This window comes from Callithrix jacchus, chromosome 9 (assembly GCF_049354715.1).
Source record: "Callithrix jacchus isolate 240 chromosome 9, calJac240_pri, whole genome shotgun sequence".
In the NCBI taxonomy this organism is placed as follows: domain Eukaryota; kingdom Metazoa; phylum Chordata; class Mammalia; order Primates; family Cebidae; genus Callithrix; species Callithrix jacchus.
In genome coordinates this window covers 128760338-128781837 of record NC_133510.1, presented here as the reverse complement: position 1 = coordinate 128781837, position 21500 = coordinate 128760338, and the positions used below count along the sequence as shown (strand labels likewise).

Sequence of the window (21500 nt, the reverse complement as noted above, 5' to 3'; positions counted from 1 at the left end):
CTTACCAAATGATACAATCTTTCTACTACTAAGAAGTGAAAGTTTATGTCCAGACAAAATCTGGCATGAATGTTTATAGCAGTATTAGTTGTAAGATTTCCAAATCAGAAACAACCCAAATGTCCATCAATAGATTGACAAACTATGATATATTCATACAGTGGAATACTACTCACTAATAAAAAGGAATGAATTATTGTTACACATTACATGGGTGATTGTCAAATGAACTAGGTGAGAGAAGCCAGAGCAAACAGGGAAAGAAAGGGACCATACTTTATGATTCTGTTTGCCTAAGACTTTATAAAATAAAAATCTTTAATGAGAAAGAGCAGATGAGTGGTTATCTGGGAAGAAGTAGAGAGGGGCAAAAGAGAGGAGATTATAAAGGGACATGAAGAATGTTTGGAAGTTAACAATATGTTCACTATGATTTTGGTGACAATTTCACAGTCATGAAATCATCAAAACTCAACAAATTGTACACTTTAATATGTGAAATTTACTGTCTATTACACATCTATAAAGCTGTTACAAAAAAAAATAGTAGAGGGTGACAGCAGCCTCAACATATTGCCTTTGTACCTAAATCCATTCATACCTGTGTCTACATCTTACAATTATGTGATCAAGTTACTTTGTAAAGTTTGTTTAGTTTGATTTTCCTCAGGAAACCAAATGAACTTGAGTATGAAGCTGACATATTTTTCCAACCATCAAAGCTGCATGGCAGGTGTTTAAATTGTGAACCAAGTGCCCAAACATGAATGAGAGTCCCCTTCCCTTCCACTTAACACAAAATAAGTATGTCTCTGGGAGATAGAAGACCCTGGGGCCATATTGGATCAGACCTGATATCCCAGACACTTTCACAGGCCAATTCTCTAGTAATCCCCCAGCCATGGACCTAAGCAGGGCCTGGATGGAGAAGACCAGAGGAAAGGCTTCCAGGAGAGAAGGGAAGAAAGCACTTGGCCATGTGCACTGAGCAGGTGGAGCTGGGAGGCTTGCAGGTTTACACTGGCTCATTCCAAGATTTCCCTGAATTATGCAGAAACAATTCCAGAGTATTAGTTCTTAGTTAGAGATGCCAAAGACAGAAATGAATAACTGATCTAATTAATACTGCAATCATAATGAGGCTGACAGGAACAAAAGGTTGAGAATGCACCAATATCTATCCCTGGCCAACAGGAAATATATGACACATCTCCAATTAGAACAGAACAATAAAAGTCCAAATTACCAGCATAAAGAATTAGACAATAACATCCAAACTGCCTGACAGCTTATTCTTAGCTGCACAGCTCCCAGTGATGGGCGAAGGAAAGGAAATTCATGCCCAGAAATAGAATAACAGTGTTTTTTTACAAATTTTTTTTGTCAAGTGTTGCTGAAGGGAAAAGAAATAGCCTTAAATCTCTTGAATTTTTCTATATGCTCTTCTAAGTAAAAATCCAGATTAGTCTGAGGCAGCTGGATTTGGGTTTCTGTTACTTGCTACACCAAAAACAAAAACAATACTCACCCATGCAGGAACTCAACTTGTTCCTGCCATAGATCCCACTACCTACCACACTTCTGCAGTCTCCTCTACCTGAAGAGCGATGTGTGTTGCTCTGTGACGTCAGCCCAAGTGTGCCTCTCTAAGGACCACATTCAGCACACATCCACCTTCCATCTTATCCTCTCTGCAAATGAAATCACTTAAGGAAACTTTGATCATAGAGTTTTGCAGGTGCTGCGCATTACCCCAGGAAATGCAGCCACTCTCTTGAAGACACTGGTGTGCTCCAGAGTGCCGATGTTTGCCATCAAACTTTATTTCGTGACCAGCTCCCCACACACTGCTCAGCAAACAGCAAAACTTTGTATTTTTTTTTTCTGACATCCACTACCTTACCTTATCCCTCACAGACCAAGTTTAGAAACAAGGTCCTTCCCTGGGACAGAGAAGGCTTTACAATATTAATGTCCTTTTCTTAGCCATTTAACTTCTCATTATTTCAAGTCCAGTGATACGGGAAAGACTGGAAACTTAATTGTTGCAGCCATAAGTTGGGAAGCACCATCTTTGAGATCTGAGTGAGCTTATATTTATTTATCTGCAAGCATGAAAGAGTTCATCCCCCGCTGAAGATGCATGACTGGCTTCTGTGGTTGTGAAAGCCACAGTTCATTTCCAAACAACGCAATTGCAAATGCATATAAACATGAAGTCATCCCGAAGTCAAAAAGATAGATACACAAAGATTAATTGCAATTACAAGATGAACATGCCTTTTCTTTCTTTTTCCAAAGACCTTAAAAAAGACTCAGCAAAGAAAAGAAAGCACACTGTAGCAGGCAGCATAAAGTCACCTCCCACTCAAAAGATGTGTGTCCTAAGCCGCAGAACCTGAGAATATCTACCTTACATAGTAGAGTGGGTTGAATTGTCACCCAAAAAAAGATATGGCCAAGTCCAAACCCCAAGCACTTATTCTCTAAATAAGTGATTTTATCTAGAGAAAGGGTATTTGCAGATATAATTTCAAGAAGCTCAAGAAGAGAATATCCTGAATTAGGACAGCCCCTAAATCCAATGACAGGTACCCTTTTAAGAAGAGAGGGTCGTACAGAGACACAGGGGTGAAATCATCCAACAACAGAAGCAGAGATTAAAATAATGCTAACACAAGCCAAGGAACGCCCAGGACCAGCAGAAGCCGGAAGAGGCAAGGAAGGATTCTCCTCTAGAGCCTATGGAGGGACGGGGACGTGCCGACACCTCGATTTCAGACTTCTGGCCTCCGGAACTGTGAGAGGACAGACTTCTGTTGGTTTCAGGCATCAGGTTTGTGGTAACCGCTCTGGGAAATGAATACATGTGTCAAAAACACGTCACAGATGTCATTAAGTGAAGGATCTTGATAACGGGTTATCTTGTAGCTCCAAAGGAATTACAAGGGTCCTTGTAAGAGGGAGGCAGCAGGGTCAGAGTCAGAGAAGGAGATGTGATGATGGAATTAGCCATGAGGGGAAGAGAGAGAGAGAGCTGGAGATGCTACAATGCTGACTTTGAAAATGGAGGAAGAGTTCACAGCTTCACAGCCAAGAAATACAAGTGGCCTCTAGAAGTTAGAAAAGGCAAAGAAACAGATTTTCCCCTAGAGCTTCCAGAATGAATGCAGCCCTACTGACCTATTTTAGACTTCTGACCCCCAGAACTATAAGATATATGTTGTTCCAGGTGATGTGGATTAAAAAATAAGAACATACTTTTTTCAAATTCAGAAAAAGTCAGTTGAATCAATTGAATCCATGATGAGAAAACCATAGGAACAATATTTTGCTACTAGTTCATAGAAATACCAGTGCACCACTCCCCAACACACACACACACACACACACACTGCCTTACATAACCTTCCATAATGACAATTTTAGAGTACAGAGGTTGAGGTCATAGGATCTGGGGCTGACCTCCTAGGTAGGAACTCTGACCCCTGTATCCACTAGAACTAGAGCCGGAACACCTCCTAGGTCCCATTTCTTCATGTATAAACTTTGAACAGTAGTATTACCTGTCTTAAAAGTTTGTTGTGAAGATGAAATGGGTCAATACATCTAATGCTCTTATTTTAATGGTACCTGGTACTTAACAACCTCTTAATAAATGTTACCTATTAATACTCATTAGCTCTAGTAAGCTCCTAAGGGTAGAAATCATATGCATTCCACCTTTATATCTCCCGAAGCTGATTATATAATGCCCTCCACAAGTGGATGATTAGTAAGTGTTTGTGAAGTCCCATGAGAATAGAAGATGATTGGGAACATAGGATCAGGTCCAAGTCTTTATCTGATACTAAATCCCTTTGACTACAGGGATCCTTCCACCTCTTTGAAGATTTTCAGTAACAGAACATTGACTGGCAATGTCCTAATAAAGACAGAACAGCCATTTATGCATAGTATCTCGTTCCATCTCTGGGAAGCTCTAGCATTCATTCATTCATATATTCAACAACTATTTGCTGTGTTCCAGATTCTGTGTTTAGGACTGAAAATAGAATAGTTAGTAAAACAGACATAGTCGGCCAGGCGCGGTGGCTCAAGCCTGTAATCCCAGCACTTTGGGAGGCTGAAGCAGGTGGATCACAAGGCCAAGAGATCGAGACCATCCTGGTCAACAAGGTGAAACCCCGTCTCTACTAAAAATACAAAAAATTAGCTGGGCATGGTGACGCGTGCCTGTAATCCCAGCTACTCAGGAGGCTGAGGCAGGAGAATTGCCTGAACCCACGAGGTGGAGGTTGCGGTGAGCCGAAATCACACCATTGCACTCCAGCCTGGGTAACAAGAGCAAAACTCTGCCTCAAAAAAAAAAGACATAGTCATAGATACTGCGGACCTTACAATCAAGTAGCAGTTAACATTTGTGGATAGGAGTGTGAATGTTCTGTTAGACCATTCTTGCGTTGCTATAAAGAAATCCCTGAGGCTGGATAATTTAGATAGAACAGTGGTTTAACTGGCTCAGGGTACCCGTATCTGCTTCTGATGAGGACTTCAGGAAGCTTCAAATCATGGTAGAAGGCAAAGGGAGAGCAGATGGCTCACATCGTCAGAGAGGGAGTGAGGAAGTTCCACATACTTTTAAACAACCAGATCTCGCGTGAACTCACTCATCACCAGGAGGATGGCACTACGGCATTCATGAGGGATCTGCACCCATGACCCAAATACCTCCCACCAGCCCCAACCTCCACCACTGGGGATTACATCTCAACATGAGATTTGGAGGCTGGATCTGTGTCCCCACAAAATCTCATGCTGAACTGTAACCCCTAATGTTGGTGGAAGGTGATCGGATCGTGGGGGCAGATTTCTCATGAATGATTCAGCACCATCCCACTTGGTACGGTCCTCGAGTTAGATGGTGAGTTCTCATGATATCTGGTCATCTAAAAGTGTGTGGCACCGCCCCCACTGCCCTGCTTGCTCCTGCTCCTGCCATGTAAGATGTGACTGCTCTTCCTTCAGCTTCTTCTATGGCTATAAGTTTCCCAAGACCTCCCCAGAACTGAGCAGATCAGAATCATGCTTTCTGTGCAGCTTGTGGAACCAGAAGCCAATTAAACCTCTTTTCTTTATAAATTACCTAGTCTCGGGTATTTATTTATAGCAATGAGAGAACAGAATAATACAGAGGCCCAAATATCCAAAATACAGCTTAGAGACAAACATCCAAACTATATTTTAGATAGTTTAATATATCAGTAAATATTATATCTATATCCATTCACCTGCATGTTTATATCCACATGTGGATAATATAAAGTATAATATAATCTGTAAAAGATACAATATTTATATCACATGTGGATATAAATATGCAGGTCAATGGGTATAGATATACTGTTTACTGATGTATCACAGGTCAAGCCCTATGCCACTTTCTTTAGATATACATTCTTATTTAATCATCCTCTAAACTCCACGTCGAGCTTTTTATCACACCTAGATTTAACAATTCAATTACAACTGCACAAAATAACTGAAGACTACCATCTGACAAGATTTCCACCAGAAGACATAAAAGAATCAAAAAGAATGAGTGGGAAATATATCTTCAAATGCCCCAAATGTTACTTATCTAGACTTCCCTCAAAACCCTCTTTAAAACTTTGCCCTTTACTGCTCCTGAAAATGTGCTCTTAGCTCAAATGCCAGGAAAATACTTTTTTTTTAATCAATTGTCATTCGAACTTCTAAAAACCCAGGTATGGTGGGGCATGGTGGCTCATGCCTGTAATCCCAGCACTTTGGGAGGCTGAGGCGGGCAGATCGCTTGAGTCCAGTGTTGGAGACCAGTCTAGGCAACACAGCAAAACCCTGACTCTACAAAAAAAAAAAATACAAAAATAGCCTGGCGTGGTGGTGTGAGCCTATAGTCCCAGCTCCTTGGGAAGGTGAGGTGGGAGGATCACTTGAGCCTGGGAGGTCAAGGCTGCAGTGAGCCAAGATCATGCCACTGCTCTCCAGCCTGGATGACCCAGTGAGATTGGAGATGTTCAAGGATTAGGGATTAGTCTGATTATTGTTAGTTCTGCCATATACTGTGACTTTAGAACAAATTTCTAGAAAAGTATGTTTTCACTATCTCATTATCATCTCCATTTTATAGATAAGAAAACTAGCCTTGGAGATGGTAAGTAATTTACCCAAGGTCAAACAGTGAGGAAGGTGGAGTCCAGATCTTAACCAACATCACATATCTGAAAGCTCTACCAAAGAACTCACCACCTCTGCAATCCTTTTCTTTATATTCAGCCAAAAATGGTGCCTTTCAACTTCCACTCTTGGAACATAAAAAGCACAAAGCTGCTCCATCTTCCACATGATGGCCCTGGAAAGACTTACAAAAAGCTGTCATGTCTCCCTCTTCACCTCACCCCTGAGCCTTTTCTTCTCATCAACAGACTTAACACTCACACTTCCTGCATTCATTTCTCCTGTGATTAGATTTCAAGAGTCCTCAGCCTCCGGGACACTGTTTGACAGAGCATAACCCAACTATTTATTGTTCTTCTTTTTTTTAATTGCATTTTAGGTTTGGGGGTACATGTGAAGAACATGCAAGATTGTTGCATAGGTACACATGTGGCAATGTGATTTGCTGCCTTCCTCCCCATCACCTATATCTGGCATTTCTCCCCATGCTATCTCTCTCCAACTCCCCACCCCCTGCTGTCCCTCCCCTATTTCCCCCAACAGACCCCAGTGTGTAGTGCTCCCTTCCCTGTGTCCATGTGTTCTCATTGTTCAACACCCGCCTATGAGTGAGAACATGCAGTGTTTGATTTTCTGTTCTTGTGTCAGTTTGCTGAGAATGATAGTTTCCAGGTTCATCCATGTCCCTACAAAGGACACAAACTCATCGTTTTTGATGGCTGTATAATATTCCATGGTGTATATGTGCCACATTTTGCCTGTCCAGTCTATCATCGATGGGCATTTGGGTTGGTTCCAGGTCTTTTCTATTGTAAACTGTACTGCAATGAACATTCGTGTGCATGTGTCCTTATAGTAGAATGATTTATAACCCTTTGGTTATATACCCAGTAATGGGATTGCTGGGTCAAATGATATTTCTTTTTCTAGGTCCTTGAGGAATCACCACACTGTCTTCCACAATGGTTGAACTAATTTACACTCCCACCAACAGTGTAAAAGTGTTCCTATTTCTCCACATCCTCTCCAGCATCTGTTGTCTCCAGATTTTTTTAATGATTGCCATTCTAACTGGCATGAGATGGTATCTCAATGTAGTTTTGATTTGCAATATTTATTGTTCTTCTTATGGCCTAGAAAGATACAGAATTCTCCATCAGAGTGAGAGAGTTAAGTCAATCATTTGTTGCTTATTTATTTTTGGAGGCTGGAGTATAAAAACTATCTCACTTTCCTCTGAAATCTACTATCAAAAACTAGGAGCACAAGTGTGACAAGAAATGTCAAATGTCCTTCAGCCTCCACGTGAAGGACAAAAGGGAGTGGTGGAGACTATGGTGAGCTGGAGGGCACAGGTATTATGCAGAGGAGCATCCTCTCTTCAACTCCAGATGAGGTTTACAGGAAGTCAGGGGGACCCAGGACCACCTGGTCCTGTGATTTTTTTATAAGAAGCTGTAAATTTAGATTTCTGTGTAAACGTGCCAATTTTTGTGTGGGGGCAACAAATTAAGTAAGAATTCTTAAAATATGCAGACCCTTCCCGCACCCCGCACACTGACTTCTGGGTCAGATATGGTCTGCAATCTGCCTGCCTGTGACCTCTGCTCTGAGTGACACACTCATTCATGCCAATGCCAATCAACCCATAGCAGCCTCATCAAAGAGTTGACTCACTGGATCCCAATACTGATAAAAATCCTAAGGCTTCTTGCACACTTGCGCATGCACACACACATACACACACACTACATCCCCTCCTTTTTTTTTAACTTAAAAGTACAGCAGTTTCCTCTTCTCCTTGGGGAATATATTTCAAGACCTCAGTGGATTCCTGAAACAGATTTCCACCAACAGAACAAGTATCTGTTAATGTCTTACACCTAAATTTAATGTCTTTTCACATCTTAATGAAGAATTCATCACACACTGTGGCCTTAACTTTTGCAGTTTGAGATGCAACAGCAAAACTGTCATGAATTTTTATTCTTTCATCACGATTTCAAGGATAGAAGATTTGTTCTGACCATAGATCTTAGTAACCTCAGCATATGACTTTTTATTTCCTTACTAAGTCCAAAACTCACCTTTTCACTTTAAAGAAGCGAATTGCCAGCATCATGCCTCTTGTACTTTGGGGTCATTTATAAATAACATAAGGGCTACTTGAACGCAAGCACTGTGATACTGTGACCGTCGATTTGATCACCAAAGGGGCTACTAAGTGACTCAGAGGTGGGCGGTGTCTACAGCATGGATCTGCCAGACAAAGGCATGAGTTACATCCTGGGTGGGATGGAGCAAGAAGACTCAGAACAGTGCACAATTTAAAACTTGAACTGTTTTTTTCTGAAAACCTTCATTTAATATTTTTGGACTGTGGTTTACCACAGTTAAATGAAACCATAGATAAGGAGAGACTACTGTAGCCATCGACTTTAAATGTGATGTTTATACCTTCTAACCTGGCCAAGGTTCCAGGTTTTCAAAATCATGTGTGTCCTCTGAATCTGTCCCCCAAAAGTCATACAATCACAGGCCAAACAAGTTAATTTCTTTGGATATTACCACAATTTACAACTTCCTAAATTCACATTTTCCCCTTATCTGATTCATGGTTCCAAGGCACATAGATCCTTGGTGAACCCTGCAAGATTCTCCCTAAAAATTATGCAATGTTTTCTGTACTCTGAGGGATGACTGTAACAACTCCACAGACTAAGAGGATCTCTCCAAAGGGTGCTAATGAATGTGCCACCTATTCGGGGATGTTCCTGGGATGATGCCAAGGTCATGTCCATACTTGAATGGACAACTCTATTCAACTTGGAATTATATAAAATTTATGACAAGTATTGACACTGAAGCCATAATAAATGCATTGGAGCCTTTTAATTAAATCCCCTCAATTGACACAAGCCCCAAAATTTGCAGCAGTCCTGGAATCCCCTAAAAAAGTGTGAATACAGCCCTGAGCTTGTAATCTGCAGATTTCACTTTGTTCCTCTGAAAACTGGGCAATAATTTGGGCTACACAGGCGACAGTTGAGAAAAAAAGGATCATCTTCCAAAACAACATCTATGAGGATGAGCAGAGGATACTTTTAGTACATTGTGTGGGTTGCAGAAAACAAGCACATGGCGATAATGGTATCTATGAACTTGGACTTGCCCCTCTAGGGTAGAGCTCTTCAGGGCAAAAGAATGAGCATTCTACCACATGGGGCTTCACACCAGGCTCTCAGATCAGAACAAAAGGCTTTGGAAACTATAGACTGAATCATTTGTTTGAGCACATGATGACATAAGTATACAGACACCATCTCTTATCAGTGTCTCCTTTCTGGAATGACATGCAAATGGTAAAAATAGTGTAAAACTTGTGCATTGTCAAACTCAAACAACAGCATTTCATCATCCGCATTTTTTCATTGGTACAGATAATCTCCTCTGACTTGGCTCAGATATTTCTAAACTCTGAATAGTTAAGGACATATGTTTAATAAAACCTGCCCACAGAATACAAAGACCACTAGGAACCCCAGGCAGGGCTATGTGTGCAGGTTCTAAGCTAGTCCACCTTCCATCTCTAAGGACAATTAACATTCCAAGTTCAGGAAAGTCTATGCCAAACTTGAGTTTCCTAGGAATTAATTTCTTTGTTAATTAGACCTCATAAATACATCAGTCTTTATTTCTGAAACTGTCTCTGGCTTAAGATACAGCCTCCTGTAAGTCACAACAAGAAGAAATCAACTCCTCCCAGACCTTTTCTACCAAAGGAACCCCCTAAAGGTTTTCCTATCTACCACACAGTTCTCAATACTGAGACCAGGTCTTTCCTGAAACCTGTAAACAGGAGCTAATAGAATGTGAGGAAGGGCAGAACTCAGAGTTATTGTATTTTTCTAAAATACCTGAATAGATTGGACCTAGGGGTTCTCTTAACAATTTAAAGGAGAAAGGATCAATCATCCTAAAAATTCAAATCCTTTCTCCCTGAGGTCTCTGCTGGAAAAGCAATGGCAACCAATGTGCTAAGAAAAAATAGGCAGAAACACTCAATTTGGTGGTTCGAAAGGACTTCTTCAAATAGCATCGTTCCTAGAAGAATCTGGAGTCAGAAACACAGCTAATTTGAATGAAGAATCTAGCAGAAATGTCCCACAGCCAGATTTCCTAAACTGTGTCCCACTGGTTATATTCAAATTAAGTTAGGTGGCACATGAGTGAACTTATTTTTATTTTAACAGTTATTTATTTTAATGCATATTAACAAAAATTTTAATACACCAAGCTCAAGGACTTTGTTGTCTTATAATGAAGCTAAATTAGTTTTTAAGTTTGAAAAAGTAATGCATTTCTTAGCACCACACTCTAACCCACTGAGCTAACTGGCTAATGCCCCAAAGAAGCAAGGCATTTAAAGAAAATATGTTGAGTAAATAATATTATTAGGTTGGCAAAAAATGAGAAGATGGTATTCCTCTTTCCAGGGAATGGAAAGCAGCATCTCCTGCTGCAGCCACCTGCTGATTCCAGGGTATCTCTGCTGTCAACCGTCCCCTCCTTCATGAGGTCATTCTGGCCTCCAGCCCTTCAGAGCATTGGATGCTCAGTCAGAACAAGACCTTGGAGACAAGAGAGATGGCTACAAAAGCTGTGAACACTTAGGACAGCCGTAGATGACAGCTTACCTTAATGACGTCTTCGTCAGCAGACTTGCATTCCACAGACTCAGACACGTCAACCACAGAACCGTCCTCCTGAACACCCACGACTTTGACGGGAACCGAAACAGGCTTTCCGGTGAGAATGGCCGTGTTCAAAACCTCGGTGTCCTAAACAGGAGAGCAGAGGGCTCAGATGAGCAAACATGCACACCATGGGAGCGAGGGGGAGTGGGGGGCCCCCAGGCTCCCTACTGACTTGATTCTCGTTCTGCAATTTAGACAGCTGTCCGAAGGGACGAAGCCAAGAAGCTCACACAAAATGGAAGGTTCTACACAACTGGATGGCATCCCCTCCCGGGCGGAGATCATCAGACCTGATGGTTGGAATGTCTTCTCAGTCCCCAGGCACAGGGTCATCCTCCCCCTCCCTGACCTCCACTTCCGCTCCCTTACTCCACCCCTGCCACCCTCCATCCCACAGACACACACATAGCACATGAGTTCCTTTCTGTATTTTTCAGATCTTGGCTCAAGGATCATTTGGGAAGTGACTACCTATTTTCTGATTAACACAGTGAAAAGAGACTTCCTCATGATTTTAAATTTGGAAAGACAACAGCAGAAACAGCAGAAGAGCACTCGTTGAACATCACAAGCCTCTGCACACCCGAGCTGATGGCCACACCCACCACCCCAGCACCTCCAGAACCCCCAGAGATCTCCAAACCCAGGTATTTCTAAATGCTGACATACGTGTTTCTCACTTCCTCTGATCAATCCACTCAGAGTTCTATAGGTTCTAATTTATCTTGATCTGTCAAATATTTGCCATCCCCACTACCAGCTTCCCCACTCAAGCCATCTTCTCTCAACTGGACAACTACGATGCCCTCCCCAACTGTTTTCCCTGTGTCCCTTCTATTTATAACAAAGATTATCTTTTTGTTTCAACATAATGCAGATCATTTCTCTCCTAGATTAAAACTCTTTGAAAGTGTCCTGCTATTCTTAAGATAAAATCCAAACTGACCGACATGGAATGATCTGACCTTGTCACCTTTTACTCTCTTTCCTGTCCTTTCTGTCCCTCACCACAGTTGAATCTGTTTACGTCCCATCAACAGCATCTACCACAGGGCACTTCCCCTGTGTCTGGTTCCCTGATCTGGAAAATGGGGATAATAAAAACAGCTCCTATGTTGGGACCTTATGAAAAGGTCCTTAATCAATTAATGCACAAAGCCTAGAAGAGAACTGGTACATACTGAGCAAAAGCACTCAATAAATCCAGCTGCTACAGTAAGTGCTCTACAGTATTTGTTCCATGAACGAATTAAAGAGCCACCGATAGATTCACAAGGGGACTGTGTGGGGGATGCTACTTCGCACTTGCCTGAAGAGAGAGAGTCAACCAGAAAAGATGGTAGACACCTGCCAACACAGCCAGGCAATGGGGGTTCCCCAAGCATTCCACAATTGGCTCCACTAGAATGAACCAACCAGATAATTATTACAGTGTCTCCCAGACTGTACCAATGAGATCATTATTCAGTACTGCTCTCGCACTTGTAGTTCCTAACCTCAGCTCAGGCACTAAGTGGGTTCTACATTCAGCCCCTCACTCTCCATCCCAAACCTGATTGTGAAGTCTGCATAGACTAAGAGATGGAGTCAACCTTTAATAATAGTAATAATAATTGCTCAAACTTAGCTATTACGTATAGAACAGGCAATGTTCTATGTCCTTTATGTGTCATTAATTTCTCATTCAAGTTTATCAACAAGATAGTTCCAGATATTATTTCCATTTTATAGATGATTTATTTTTCAGTGATATTAAACTTGCAAATGATAGCTACTTTTTAGCAGAAAACATCAACTTTGTAATGAATATTTAAAAACAATAACAACCCAATCTAAGAAATGTGAAAAATTAAGTTTGTTTGTTTTTTACATCTGTCCTCTCTTCTGGATGAAATTCTAAAGAGGTAAATTCTAAAGAGATAAATCCAAAAGAACAGAATTATAGTCCATGTGCCTGAGTACTGCCCTCTCACGAGGGAGCTCAATTCTGTGCACACTTACATATATTTATATGAAGCACACAGGACTGGAAGCACTGTGGAAGTTGAGATGAGAACTCACCTAGGTGGGGTAATGATATGGAAGTGGGACTAATCACATGAATACAAGGAATGGAGATTGTATCTTAGTCCCAGAACAAACTGCTAAGTTCAACTCAATCATTCAGTTGAAAACAATCAATACTGGCATTTTGTGTGTGTGGTGGGCAGGCAGATATGCTGTCTGATGAGCATCCCTCCTTCCTTCCTCTTTAATAACAATTTTTTTTTCTCTCTCTCTCTGTATTACCTAACTCCTGCCATAGGTGAATGTGGCCTGGGTGCCAATGACCCCAGAACACCCAATCAGACTTCACAGAAGGGCACATGACCAAAATACAGTCAAGGTAGGTATTTCAGCCCTTTGCCCACAAAGACAGATTCAAGTGAAGCCCAGAGTAAAAAAGTCAGGCAAGAGTAGGAGCTGGAAATATTCCCAGGGAAGATTTCTAGGTTCCTGAATCCAACTACACCTGAAGTCTGGCATCTTTGGAAATTTAGGTATACCAAATTAAGGGCTTTACTGAAGTTAGTTTGAGTTGGGTTTTTTTGTCAGTTGCAACTAAAATTCTTGACACATGAAGACAGATAGCATGCTAGACACTAGGGAAAGGGAAAAGGCTAAACATCAATCTCCACCTTATAGAAGCTCACAGTCTTCAAAGAAGATATTACAATATTATTTCCCAAACTGAGTTTCAAGAAAGGTGACTTTATTTTTTATAATAATAAATCGTAACTGATGAGAACTTATGATTGTATTGCACGTAACTTTGCCACCATGTTTCCTCCTTCAGATTTTTCCTGGGTAGCTGAGATTTTGTGCCTTTTTTATTTTGTGTCCATCAACAGCCTCTCAAAACTCCTGAAGGCAATTCCTACCTACCTAGCACAATGAGAAAGCAATTTACCATAGTAAATGTTACACTGCAATCGTCCCCTGATCCCAGAGATGCTAAAAATTCCTAACCTATCAAAAAACAAGTATTTTATTCTACTCTTATGAGTAGTGTCAGTTGTTGGTTTTATGCCCTTAAGAATATTTATAGCCCTTCATGACTATGTGCTTCCATTAACGTTGCATGCTAGGGTGACGTCGAAACATCAGAAAATTCTCTTCTCCATAAAAGCAATAAGGAAACTGTCAAACAATGTCAAGATAACTTTTTCATAACTCTGGAAATAAACCAAAGGTTAGTAGGCAACCAGGAGAACATTTATTCAAGAAAAAAATGGCTGATTCTCAGTAAAAACAGAGAACTTTGAGGCATTTTAACTTGACCTGCTTAAACTTCTTACTTTCTAGTGCTGTAGTGCTTTGGAAAAATAACAGCCTACAATGACAGTAAAAACCAGCAGTCTAGAAGCCAATGGAGAGGGCAGATCAGGGCTGGAGCTCTTTCAAAATCTCATTCCCAAATAATTGTCACTTATTGACTTGTCTAATAGTTCCCAGAAAAACCCCACTTGCAAGGCTGCCAGTATTTGGCTTCACTCTCGGTTCACCCAGCATAAAAAGCTCTTTCCCTAGAGATACTTGCCAGGAAATTGTTTGACTTTTAGCTGCCTGAGGCAGTGGATAACAGTTTAATCAGAAAGCTTCAAAGGAAAAGATGAAGACTGAGATGTCTGTACAGTCTTTGAAAGGCTATGGCATATTCCTGGGAATCTACAAGATCATAATCATACTTAGGGCTGTGTGCATGCCTAGAGCTGTGCTCATACACCGGAAAGACCAGAGAATAGACCTAAGCTCTCACCTCTAGTTGATTTTGAGGCTCTGTGAAAGCAGGAAGTGAAAGCTAAGGCTGGTGCCAGGTATTTAAAGAAATCTCTGCCTAGTCATTGGCTGACCACCAAGCTAATCAAACAGAGACTTTACAGACTCTACAGAATTGGTTTGCAAAAGTCACTAGGCAATCAACAACTATTACAACAAACAACAAAAACAAACTTCGGGGAGGGAAGGAGTATCTGATTCCGAGACTTGCCACATTATATCATTTTAAGCATCCAGCTTTGAACAAAAACTTATGAGACATGCAAAAACAAAAGCAAAAAAATATGGTCCATACACAGGACAAAAAGCAAACAAAGCAAACTGTCCATGAGAAAGCCAAGGTGTTGGACCTACTAGACGATAATTATAGATGTTTGCTCATGACACACAGCTTGCAGAAAGATGTAATTTAATGACAAAAACAGACACAAAGATGAATGTTGTATAAAATGAGTCAATCCACATGAAAATACAACAATTATAAAACAGATACATCTAAAAACAGAGCCCCAAAACACATGAGGCCAAAACAAATACAATTGGAGGAAGAAATTAAAAATTCAACAATAAGAGACGGAGACTTCAATATTCTACTTTTGGTAATTAATGGAACAACTAGTCATAAGATCAATAAGGAAAAGGAAGACTTTAACAATATTATAAAGAAATAAGACCTAACGAACATCTATAGAACACAGTACTCAGCAACAGCAGAATACACATTGTTACTGCATTTACATGGAACATTCTCTAGGACATAGATGATAATTATTTTTAATTAGATATTTTGAATATATTCAAAGAAATAAAGAAAATCACATCTAAAGTACTAAAAGAAAGTATTAGAGGCTGGGTGCAATGGCTCACACCTGTATTCCCAGCACTTTGGGAGGCTGAGGTGGGCAGATCAGGAGGTCAGGATTTCGAGACCAGCCTGGCCAACATGGTGTAACCCCATCTTTACTTAAAAAACAAAATTAGCCTGACACGGTGGCACATGCCTGCAATCCTAGCTACTCGGGAGGCTGAAGCAGGAGAATTGCTTGAACCCAGGAGGCAGAAGTTGCAGTGAGCTGAGATTGTGCCACTGCACTCTAGCCCAGGCAATAGAGGGAGACTCCATCTCAGAAACAAAAAAAAAAAAGTATGAGAAAGCTGTCTCACCAAAAAGATAATATCAACAGATATAATTCTCTTTTTTTTAATTGTACTTTAGGTTCTGGGGTACGTGTGCAGATCATGCAGGATTGTTGCATAGGTACACACATGGCAATGTGGTTTGCTTCCTCCATTCCCTATATCTGGCATTTCCCCCCATGTTATCCCTCCCGGACCTCCGCACCCCTCCACTGTCCCTCCCTTCCCCCCCAAACAGACCCCAGTGTGTAGTGCTCCCCTCCCTGTGTCCATGTGTACTCATTGTTCATCACCTGCCTATAAGGGAGATCATGTGGTGTCTGATTTTCTGTTCTTGTGTCAGTTTGCTGAGAACAATGGTTTCCAGATTCATCCATGTCCCTACAAAGGACACGAAGTAATCACTTTTTATGGCTGCATAATATTCCATGGTGTATATGTGCCACATTTTCCTTGTCCAGTCTATTGTCAATGGGCATTTGGGTTGGTTCCAGGTCTTTGCTATTGTAAACAGTGCTGCTATGAACATTCGTGTGCATGTGTCTTTATAATAGAATGATTTATAATCCTTTGGGTATATACCCAGTAATGGGATTGCTGGGTCAAATGGAATTTCTGTTTCTAGTTCCTTGAGGAATCACCACACTGTCTTCCACAATGGTTGAACTAGTTTACACTCCCATCAGCAGTATAAAAGTGTTCCTATTTCTCCACATCCTCTCCAGCATCTGTCTCCAGATTTTTTAATGATCGTCATTCTAACTGGCGTGAGATGGTATCTCAATGTGGTTTTGATTTGCATCTCTCTAATGACCAGTGATGATGAGCATTTTTTCCTATGTTTGTTGGCCTCATAGATGTCTTCTTTTTTTTTTTTTTTTTTTTTTTTGTATCTTTAGTAGAGATGGGGTTTCACCATGTTGACCAGGATGGTCTCAATATCTTGACCTCGTGATCCACCTGCCTTGGCCTCCCAAAGTGCTGGGATTACAGGCTTGAGCCACCGCGCCTGGCCAGAGATGTCTTCTTTTGAAAAGTGTCTGTTCATATCCTTTGCCCACTTTTGGATGGGTTTGTTTGCTTTTTTCTTGTGTCTGTTTTAGTTCTTTGTAGATTCTGGATATTAGCTCTTTGTCAGATGGGTAGATTGCAAAAATTTTTTCCCATTCTGTTGGTTACAGGTTCACTCTAATGATTGTTTCTTTTGCTGTGCAGAAGCTGTGGAGTTTAATTAGGTCCCATTTGTCTATTTTGGCTTTTGTTGCCAATGCTTTTGGTGTTTTAAGTCATGAAGTTCTTGCCTATGCCTATGTCCTGAATCGTACTGCCTAGGTTTTCTTCTAGGGTTTTTATGGTGTTAGGTCTTATGTTTAGATCTTTAATCCATCTGGAGTTAGTTTTAGTGTAAGGTGTCAGGAATGGGTCCAGTTCCTGCTTTCTGCACACTGTTAGCCAGTTTTCCCAACACCATTTATTAAACAGGGAATCCTTTCCCCATTGCTCGTTTTTGTCAGGTTTGTCAAAGATCAGATGGTCGTAGATGTGTGGCATTGCCTCTAGGGCCTCATTTCTGTTCCATTGGTCTATATCTCTGTTTTGGTACCAGTACCATGCTGTTTTGATTACTGTAGCCTTGTAGTATAGTTTGAAATCCGGTAGTGTGATGCCTCTGGCTTTGTTCTTTTTGCTTAGGATTGTCTTGGCTATGTGGGCTCTCTTTTGGTTCCACATGAAGTTCAAGGTGGTTTTTTCCAGTTCTGTGAAGAAGATCATTAGTAGCTTGATGGGGATAGTGCTGAATCTATAAATTACTTTGGGCAGAATGGCCATTTTCACAATATTGATTCTTCCTAACCATGAGCATGGAATGTTTCTCCATCTGTTTGTGTCCTCTCTTCTTTCCTTGAGCAGTTGTTTGTAGTTCTCCTTGAATAGGTCCTTTACATCCTTTGTTAGTTGTATTCCTAGGTATTTTATTCTCTTTGTAGCAATTGTGAATGGGAGTTTGCTCATGATTTGGCTCTCTGTTAGTCTGTTATTGGTGTATAGAAATGCTTGTGATTTCTGCACACTGATTTTGTATCCTGAGACTCTGCTGAAGTTGCTTATCAGTTTCAGGAAATTTGGGCCTGAGAAGATGGGGTCTTCTAAATATACAATCATGTCATCTGCAAACAGAGGCAATTTGACTTCCTCCTTTCCTAATTGAATACTCTTTTTTATTCCTTGCCTAATCGCTCTGGCTAGAACTTTCAATACTATACCGAATAGGAGTGGTGAGAGGGGGCATCCTTGTCTAGTGCCGGATTTCAAAGGGAATGCTTCCAGTTTTTGCCCATTCAGTATGATATTGGCTGTAGGTTTGCTGTAAATAGCTTTTGTTGTTTTGAGATATGTTCCTTCGATACCTAGTTTATTGAGAGTTTTTAGCATAAAAGGCTGCTGAATTTTGTCAAAGGCCTTCTCTGCATCTATTGAGATAATCATGTGGTTTATGTCTTTGGTTCTGTTTATGTGGTGGATTACATTTACAGACTTGCATATGTTGAACCAGCCTTGCATCCCTGCAATGAAGCCTACTTGATCGTGATGGATCAAGCTTTTTCATGTGCTCTTGCAATCAGTTTGCCAGTATTTTATTGAAGATTTTTGCATCTATGTTCATCATGGATATTAGCCTGAAGTTTTTTTTTGTCGAGTCTCTGCTAGGTTTTGGCATCAGGATGATGTTGATTTGAGAAGGATTCCCTCTTTTTGGATTGTTTGGAATAGTTTCAGAAGAAATGGTACCAGCTCCTCTTTGTACATCCGGTAGAATTCAGCTGTGAACCTGTCTGTACCTGGACTTTTTTTTGTTGGTAGGCTATTAATTGTTGTCTCAACTTCAGCCCTTATTGGTCTATTCAAGGTTTCAACTTCTTCCTGGTTTAGGCTTGGGAGGGTGCAAATGTCCAGGAATTTATCCATTTCTTCCAGGTTTACTGTTTTATGTACATAAAGTCATTTGTAGTAACCTCTGATTATAGTTTGTATTTCTGTGGAATCAGTGGTGATATCCCCTTTATTGTTTTTTATTGCATCTATTTGATTCTTCTCCCTTTTCTTTTTTATTAATCTGGCTAGTGGTCTGTCTATTTTCTTGATCTTTTCAAAAAACCAAAAAAGTTTATTGATATTTTGATGGTTTTTATGTGTCTCTATCTCCTTCAGTTCTGCTCTGATCTTAGTTATTTCTTGTCTTCTGCTAGTTTTTCAGTTTTTTTGATCTTGCTCTTCTAGCTCTTTCAATTTTCATGATAGGGTGTCAATTTTAGATCTTTCCTTGCTTCTCATGTCAGCATTTGCTGATACAAATTTACTGCTAGACACTGCATTAAATGTGTCCCAGAGATTCTGGTACATTGTGTCTTCGTTCTCGTTGGTTTCAAAGAACATCTTTATTTCTAGATTCATTTCATTGTTTATCCAGTCGACATTCAGGAGCCAGTTGTTCAGTTTCCATGAAGCTGTGTGGTTCTGAGTTAATTCTTAATTCTGAGTTCTAATTGTATTGACCTGTGATCTGAGAGACTGTTTGTTATGATTTCCATTCTTTTGCATTTTCTGAGGAGTGACTGACTTCCAATTATGTGGTCAGTTTTAGAGTAGGTGCAATGTGGTACTGAGAAGAATGTATATTCTGTGGATTTGGGGTGGAGATTTCTGTAGATGTCTAGGTCCCCTTGGTCCAGATCCGAGTTCAAATTCTGGATATTCTTTATTTTCTGTCTCATTGATCTCTGTAATATTGACAGTGAAGTGTTAAAGTCTCCCACTATTATTGTGTGGGAGTCTAAGTCTCTTTGTAGGGCGTTAAAAACTTGCTCTATGTACCTGGGTGCTCCTGTATTGGGTGCATATATATTTAGGATCGTTAGCTCTTCTTGATGCATTGATCCTTTTACCATTATGTAATGCCTTTCTTTGTCTCTTTTGATCTTTGTTGGTTTAAAGTCCATTTTATCAGAGACTAGGATTGGAACTCCTGCTTTTTTTTTTCTCTCTCCATTTGCTTGATAAATCTTCCTCCATTCCTTTATTTTGAGCCTATGTGTGTCCTTGCACATCAGATCGGTTTCCTGAATATAGAACACTGATGGCTCTTGACTTTTTATCCAATTTGCCAGTCTGTGTCTTTTGATTGGGGCATTTAGCCCATTTACATTTAAGGTTAATATTGTTATGTGTTAATTTGATCCTGCCATTTTGATGCTAGTTGGATGTTTTGCCAGTTCGTTGACGCATTTTTTTCATTGTGTTGATGGTCTTTACCATTCGGTACATTTTTGGAGTGGCTGGTACTGGTTGTTCCTTTCCTTGTTTAGCACTTCTTTCAGGAGCCCTTGTAAGGCAGGCCTGGTGGTGACGAAATCTCTCAGCAATTGCTTGTCCATAAAGGATTTTCTTTCTCCTTCATTTATGAAGCTTAGTTTGGCTGGATATGAAATTCTAGGTTAAACGTTCTTTTCTTTAAGGATGTTGAATATTGGCCCCTACTCTCTTCTGGCTTGTAGGGTTTCTGCCAAGAGATCCACTGTGAGTCTGATGGACTTCCCTTTGTAGGTAACCCAACCTTTCTCTCTGGCTGCCCTTAGCATTTTTTTCCTTCATTTCAATGCTGGTGAATCTGACAATTATGTGTCTTGGCATTGCTCTTCTTGAGCAATATCTTTGTGGTGTTCTCTGTATTTCCTGGACTTGAATGGTGGCCTGGCTTGCTAGGTTGGGGAAGTTATCTTGGATAATATCCTGAAGAGTGTTTTCCAGCTTTGATTCATTCTCTCCATCACATTTGGGCACACCTATAAAATGTAGATTAGATCTTTTCACATAATCCCATATTTCTTGGAGGCTTTGTTCATTTCTTTTCACTCTTTTGTCTTTATTCTTGCCTTCCCATTTTATTTCACTGAGTTATCTTCAATTTCTGATATCCTTTCTTCTGCTTGGTCAATTCAGCTATTGAAACTTGTGTATGCTTCTTGTGCTGTGTTCCTCAGCTCCATCAAGTTGTTTATATTCTTCTCTAAGGTGTTTATTCTAGTTAGCATCTCATCTAACCTTTTTTCTAGGTTCTTAGTTTCTTTGCATTGAGTTAGCACATGTTCTTTTAGCTCTAAGAAGTTTGTTATTACCCACCTTCCAAAGCCTGTTTCTGTCAATTCCTCAGATTCATTCTCCATCCATCTTTGATCCCTAGCTGGTGAGGAGTTGTGATCCTTTGGAGGAGGAGAGACATTCTCATTTTTGGTGTTTTCATCCTTTTAGTGCTGGTTTATTCCCATCCTAGTGGCTTTATCTACCTGTGGTCTTTGTAGTTGGTGACTCTCGGATGGGGTCTCTGAGTAGATGTCCTTTTTTGATGATGATGACGTTATTACTTGCTGTTTCTTAGTTTTCCTTCTAATAGGCCCCTCTGCTGCAGGACTGCTGGAGGTCCACTCCAGACCCTGCTTGCCTGGGGATCACCCACAGGGCCTGCAGAACATTAAGGGTTTCTGCCAGTTTCTTCTTATGTTATCTTTATCC

At 40.5% G+C, this 21500-nt stretch overlaps 1 protein-coding gene across 4 annotated transcripts in view; it reads right to left on the bottom strand.

Moving 5' to 3' along the window:
• The window catches only part of TMEM132B (transmembrane protein 132B), a 520042-nt gene that overhangs the window by 67420 nt on the left and 431122 nt on the right, over positions 1–21500 (bottom strand). For all 4 annotated transcript variants that reach the window (XM_035258161.3, XM_035258162.3, XM_078337717.1 and 1 more), the window contains one exon: positions 10917–11060. In XM_035258161.3, the coding sequence (XP_035114052.2) occupies positions 10917–11060 (144 nt within the window). The remainder of the gene's footprint in view (positions 1–10916; positions 11061–21500) is intronic.